This window comes from Gopherus flavomarginatus, chromosome 12 (genome assembly GCF_025201925.1).
Source record: "Gopherus flavomarginatus isolate rGopFla2 chromosome 12, rGopFla2.mat.asm, whole genome shotgun sequence".
Taxonomy (NCBI): domain Eukaryota; kingdom Metazoa; phylum Chordata; order Testudines; family Testudinidae; genus Gopherus; species Gopherus flavomarginatus.
The window spans coordinates 21073616-21080834 of NC_066628.1; the positions used below are offsets into that span (position 1 = coordinate 21073616).

A 7219-nucleotide genomic window follows, 5' to 3' on the forward strand; every position below is an offset into this window, starting at 1 on the left:
GGGTTTAGACCCCATTGGAAGTTGGGCATCTGAGTGCTAAAGACAAACACACCTCTGTGAGCTGTTTTCAGGTAAACTTGAAGCTTTGGGGCAAGTAATTCAGACCCTGGGTCTTTGTTGGAGCAGACGAGAGTGTCTGGCTCAGCAAGAGAGGGTGCTGGAGTCCTGAGCTGGCAGGGAAAACAGAAGCAGATGTAGTCTTGGCATATCAATTAGCAACTCCCAGGGAGGGTTCTGTGATCCAAACCCTCTCTCCCTCTCTCTCTCTATCTCTTTCTCTCTCTCTCTCACACACATACACACATACACACACCATTCTCCTCCATTTACTGCCATTGGGTAAAAGTATCACCCCCATCAAGTTATTTAGGTACCTAAGACTTATTTTCAAAAGTGACTTTGGCACTCATAAATATAATAGGGCCAGATTTTTAAAGGCATTTAGGAGGATTACCTAAAGAACCTAGAGTCTAACTAATTTCTTTGGGCATAAGCTTGTGTGGGCTAAAACCCACTTCATCAAATGCATGGAGTGGAAAATACAGTAGGAAGATATATATACATACAGAGAACAGGAAGAGATGGGGGTTGCCATGCCACTCTAATGAGACAAATCCATTAATGTCGGATAACATCAGCAGGAGAAAAAAATTACTTTTGTAGTGGTTATCAGGATGGCCAATTTCAAACAGTTGACAAGAAGGTGTGAGTAACAGTAGGGGGGAAATTAGCATGAGGAAATAGTTTTAGTTTGTGTAATGACCCATCCACTCCCAGTCTTTATTCAGTTTGATGGTGGCCAGTTTGCAAATTAATCTCAGTTCCGCAGTTTCTCATTGGAGTCTGTTTTTGAAGTTTTTTTGTTGAAGAAGTGACACTTTTAGGTCTGTAATTGAGTGTCCAGGGAGGTTGAAGTGTTCTCCAACTGGTTTTTGAATATTAAAATTCTTGACATCTGATTTGTGTCCATTTATTCTTTTGCATAGAGACTATCCAGTCTGGCCAATGTACATGGCAGAGGGGAATTGCTGGCACATGATGGTATATATCACATTGATAGATGTGCAGGTGAACTATCCCCTGATGGTTTGGCTGATATGATTAGGTCCTATGATGGTGTCCTTTGAATAGATATGTGGACAGAGTTCGCAATGGGGTTTGTTGCAAGGATAGGCTCCTGGTTTAGTGTTTTTTTTGTGTGGTTGCTGGTGAGTATTTTCTTCAGGTTTGAGGGTTGTCTGTAAGTGAGGATTGGCCTGTCTCCCAAGGTCTGTGAGAGTGAGGGATCATCCTTCAGGATAGGTTGTAGATCCTTGATAATGTGCTAGAGAGGTTTAAGTTGGGGGCTGAATTAACGGCTAGTGGCATTCTGTTACTTTCTTTGTTGGGCCTGTCCTTTAGTAGGTGACTTCTGAGCAGGACATCCAGGAAGGAGAGGTTGGTGATGAAGGGGCAAACTGTACTGGTGAGTCTGGAGAAGAAGACTCAGAGATTCTGGTTTTGAGATAAACTGTTATTTCTTGTCAATAATCCAGAACCCAGAAAAGAAGAATAATTCCAAAGCTCCAATTCTTGGGCTTTATGTGACTGAGAAAGGAGAGTAACTTGTACAGTGTCAGGGTCTGACACCAGATTGGAGTTAGCCTTAAGCCCTATCCATAACCCTAACCCATAACCAACAGGAACTTAATTATAAGTTTTCCTTAAACCTTCAATGGGGCCATTTGTGTTTAAAGTTTAGAAAGTGCTGAAGTGGCTGCAGAATCAGGGTCTTGTACAGAATATTCAAAGTGAGTTTTAATTTCATAAACATGAGGTTTTGGACCAGATCCTCAGCTGATGTAAATTCTCAGAGATTTATTGACTTCAACAGAGCTATGACAATTTAAACCATCTGAGAATTAGCCCCTTGAATTTTCAGGAACTCTTGTGTGATACTTCCATTTATTCATTGAAACAAAACACAGCATGTATAAAATGTATCCAGTCAAAACAGCTTGAAGCCCAAACACCGAGTACTTTTGATGAGCTGTTTGTAAATAGGCGATGGAGTAAGATATAGTCATAAAAAATCTTTGCTAAATAAAGCTTAATAAGAAAGACTTATAAGAAAATCAAGATGTGGACAAAGACAATCATTAACAGGAAAAGAAGCACAATAATTTTCATAGATTATTTATTGTCTAGCTATCTAGCTAACATAATTCACAATGAAATAGAAATCTGACTAAATTTGGTTATGTGTTAAGAAATGGTCCTATCTGTCTGTCTCTCTGTCTAATCCCATGATCTGTTTTTGTCTGTCATATATGTAGTGTACAGAGCCATGCACAAAGATGGTATTCTAATACTAATAACTTCTGAGATCCTTTCTCAGCTTGGAAGTGACTAGATCTACATGGGATAGTGTATGGAACACCAGATCAGTGCATGTGATGGCACTTCTTCACTTACGCCGAGGCTAGAGGGAAATGACTCCGAACAAGTAACTTACTCCAGTGTTTATGTCACTACTGCGTGGAGCCCAGAGACTTTGGGCCAAAAATTCATCAGTATTAATTTGGTGATGTCAACGGGTCTAGTCTTCATTGGTGCTGGCGTAGATGAATTGGGATATCAGACCCTTACATCTCTATCACCCTCACTTTCTCCAGGGGTCTGTTGCCAATTCTGGATCCTTGTGTATATAAGCTATTGGCTAAATCCTAATTTCTTCGAGGTGAGGGGCTAAACGTCAGTGATTTCAGTGAGATCAAATTTGACCTCATTATCCCAAGTTAGATTTTCTTTAGAAAACACTGAAAAAAGTTTCTCTTCAAAACAGTCTTTGTACAATAGAAAGACTGACATACTACTTACGTAGAGAAGATGGGTGAGATAATATCTTTTATTGGACCATCTGCTGTTGGTAAGAGGGACAAGTTTTCGAGCTGCATGGAGCTCTTCTTCAGGTTAAAATAATAAAAAACTGCTTCCTGAGGCTCCTAGCATGTCATTAATAATACAATAATATCCCAACAGTAAATACATAATCATTTCAGGAGGAACTTAGCCATGCAGAAACTTCTTTTGCACCCTTTTATGACTGTGGGGGGCAAAACTTCAGTTCACTCAGAAAAACTCATCAAAGATATGACACAGGAGCTCTCAAGAGAAGGCAAACATTGAAAATCCTGTCTAGCCAAACACTAAAAATTTCTCCAGGACTTCTCACCCTTAAACCCACCTGGAACAAAGAAACAAATAAGACAACAAACACCTAAACAAAAATAAACTAAAAATCTGACAAACAAAAAAACCCAAAGAACAAATGCATTGATACCTCAGTCTGAGTTGCTATCCTGAAAAATAAGAAGAGCCAGAGAAACCACTAGGAACTTTGCTATGGCTACTGATTGTATGTGCAAGTTATCACATAGAATGTTGATGGCTAGCAGTGCACAGATAGATAGATAGGTAGACAGGTAGATAGATAGATAGATGGATTCTGATCTTCATTGCATTGATGTAAACCTCTAGTAACTACTTTTTTTCTTGACTTAAGTTTATCTGGATTTTTATTACTGGAAATACCTAATTCTGGATAAACAGATTGCACAATATTGTTTCATGAAAGCAATAATATCATCAGCTGATTATTTTTATAAAGAAACACAGAATGAAACTGGGATCAGTGGAGAAATATAGACATTTTATTCTTGCTAAATAATTTCCAGCCTATCAGTTTACTCAGTGCACCTTTCATTTCCTTGTTTCTCATGCTGTAGATGATCGGATTCATCATTGGGGGCATTATGGAATAGAGAACAGCCACCAAGGGATTCAGATCTGAGGTTGAGTTGGAGGTGGGTTTCAGGAAAGCAAAGGTGCCAGTGAAAAGGAATAAGGAGACCACAATGAGATGAGGGAGGCAGGTGGAAAAGGCTTTATGCCGGCCCTCCTGAGAAGGGATTCTCAGCACTGTTTTGAAGATCTGAACATACGACACAATTATAAAAGCAAAGCAGATTAAAGATAAAAGCATAAAAAGAGAGATAACAACAACTTCACCAAGATATGAGTCAGAGCAGGCAAGATGGAGGAGCTGAGGAATTTCACAGAAGAACTGATCCACCATGTTGCCTCCACAGAAGGATATCGCAAATGTGTTCCCAGTGTGCAATGCAGAGCACAGAATACCACTGATCCAGGCACTGGCTGCCATTTGGACACAAGCTCTCCTGTTCATCACCATCTCATAGTGCAGTGGTTGGCAGATGGCGACATATCGGTCGTACGCCATGATAACCAGTAAAGCATAATTTGCTGAAGCAAAGAATATGTAAAAAAAGACTTGGGCAACACATCCAGAATAAGAAATCAATCTGGTGTTCATGAGGGAATTTACCATCGATTTGGGGATGGTGACAGAGATGTAGCCAAAGTCTAGGATGGACAGATTAATCAAGAAGAAGTACATGGGGATGCGAAGGTGATGGTCGAGGGCTATAGCTGTGATGATGAGAAGGTTCCCCAGCAGAGATATCAGGTAAAGCACTAAAAACACAATAAAACATAAAATCCGCAGTTCCCAAACGTCAGAGAATCCCAGGAGAAGGAATTCGGTAATGGCGGTTTGGTTGGGCATTTTCTTCCTCAGTACACTGTGTGATGCCTGTGCAGGAAATGAGAAGGACAATAGTGAGGACCAGAGTGACAGAGAGAATGGCCTGCATCTCCTTTTCCTAATATCTCATTATAAGGATGTCAAAGGTGCACAGAACTCCTCACTTACAATGACTAGGTGTCGTTAGTGCTCCTTACCTCTGACAATCAATCGGTCACATTATCACACTAGAGTAACCGCCTTTAAACTTAACATAGCTTCATCACTTTACCCAACCTGAGGATTTGGTCCAAGGTGTAGCTTGATAAAATGCAGTATGAAGGATAGAACAAAGCATACTCCAAATCTAACAATTCTTGCAAAGAAAGTCCCTCCATTGCGACCATCACCAAGTGCACAATTTGGGCATGAAACTAATAGATTAAAATGCCAACACATCCTGATTCCCACTTTGAAGGGCAAAATAACATAGACTTCTCCAGCATCGCAAGTAGCAGCTCATCTGTGATGTTTCTAATCTAAGTTCTATGCCTAGACAGCCAGCTGCCTGCTTCCAAATTGATTTATGGCAACAATTCCCAGCTGTACTTCTGTCTGCGTGTAACAATGAGCTAGCAGCATACCTCCATCATCGCTATGTTTTATCATTTACTCTGTACTGTGCAGTGCAGGGGTTGTTAGGACACCTGGGTTTTGTTCTTGTCTCTGCCGGTGACCTGATGTGTGACCTTAGCCCAGACATTTCCCCTCTTTCTGCCTCTGTTTCCCCTCCCTCCCTTTCTCTGCCATCTCTACTAGGACCGTAAGAGCTTTCAGAGGGGCCAGGGGGGCAGACTGTTAAAGGTATTGAGGCACCTAGTGGGATTTTCAAAATCATCTAGGCCCTCAAAACCCCTTGAAATCAATGAGTTATAAGCTCCTAGATGCTTCTGAAAATCCCACTAGGCACCTAAATACCTTTGATAACATGACCCCTTGTCTTACTCTGTGTAAGTTCTGCAAACCCATATACATTCTTTACACTCAGCCAGCAGCAGTGTGGAGCTAGACCAGGAGATCAGGGTTCTACTCCGAGTGAGCTCCTGTATGTCCTTGAATGGTGGAAGGATAGAGAGGCTTTGCCTGCCTGGTTCAAAACTAAACTGGGGTTTAAAGAGACTCGTCTGTATAAAACATTCTGTGCCCGGCCAACTTTACCGTTTCCTAAATTGTTACCTCTACGCAACAATCCCTTTGAAAGAGAAATCACACAGCTGCAATAGAATAAATGGGTTTGAATTCAAGCTTTGATCAGGCAATATTAATGTTCTGAAATTTATGTAAAATTTACAGCTGGCTGGAAATTTTCTGCTGTGTTATTTCTAATGGAGATTGGCTTTTCATCTAAACATCACTACCACCAAAAAAATTCTAGAATCTGTCTGCTTCCCTCAAACATATTGGGATTCTTTTGTAAAGAATTTGAAAACTCAAAACTCAAAATTTTTGTTTTAGTGATTAAAAAAATCCAGTTTTCAGCAGAAAGCTTTCATTTGCCAAAAACTGTGGGGAGGAGGGGAATGATTTGGGGTTTGCTGTGAAAAGTCAAAATTTTCTCAAAAGGTGGAAAAATTCCAGTCAGCAGCAGGTATTTGATTTAATTACGAGTAAAAGTCTTAATGAGTTCATAATGTAAGTCTTATTTAGCATCTTAAGTTTCCCCTGTATATTGATCCCCCAACATATTTATTGAAATAGCAAACTTACTGTGCTGATATTTGTGGATTTTTTTTCCAACATATGATGCATTCAGTCAGCACCAGGATTCTTTGATCAATATCTATTTATATACTAGAATCTAGACGCTAAAGGCACAGGTATCCGAGAATCCTTTCCTCACCTCCTCAGTCTGAGACAGAACTGACAGAACTAGACTCAAACCTGTTGCTCTCTGCAGATGAGCTGTGTGTAGCTGGCGTTGAGCATCACTGGGATTAAAGGATTGATGCTGTGGGAAGGTGATTTATTCATGTCTATTTCCTAAGGGCTATTGAGACTAACTCCCTGGAGCCTTGCACAGCTCAACAGCAGAGTCCCACAGGCAAGTGCATAGATGCCTAGGTGTTAAAGGCAAAAAAGCCATTCTGTCCCTGAACTCTGATTCCCTCATAGCACAGGCCTATGATCTCCCGCAGCGTTCCCTGATTCTAGCCCAGCTTCTGTGCACCAGATTTACAAAATGGAGACAGGCACCTACAGGGATTGATCAATGCTCTTAAATGAGCTAGGTGGCTAAGTCCCATGGTCATTCACTGGGAGTGAGGAGTTTAACCTGCTTAGATGTTATTAATTATTACTATTATTATTATTATTAAAGTGAATTCCAATAGGCACCTGTCTCCTTCTTTAGATGCCTTTGGAATCCTGCTCCTGTGTGTATCTTGTTCACTTCCAAGGCCCAGGTTTCTCCTGAATTTCAGATAATGAACTCTGGGATTCGCAAAAGAACCTATCGGACTAAAGCATGTACCTCTTGGGGTCCTAACTCCCTTAAACTCCCTTGAGAATCCCAGCCTGAAATGGTAACTAGTACTGCCAGGGATCTAGACAGTGGAGGTCACAAGATGCTAAGAA

At 40.7% G+C, this 7219-nt stretch overlaps 1 protein-coding gene across 1 annotated transcript; it reads right to left on the reverse strand.

Annotated features, from left to right (window-relative positions):
- Window positions 1–3670: 3670 nt before the first annotated feature.
- On the reverse strand, window positions 3671–4648 carry LOC127032604 (olfactory receptor 14A16-like). Its single transcript, XM_050919890.1, has one exon. The coding sequence runs from the start codon at window positions 4625–4627 to the stop codon at window positions 3671–3673; it is 957 nt and encodes a 318-aa protein (XP_050775847.1). The 5' UTR covers window positions 4628–4648.
- Window positions 4649–7219: the final 2571 nt, after the last annotated feature.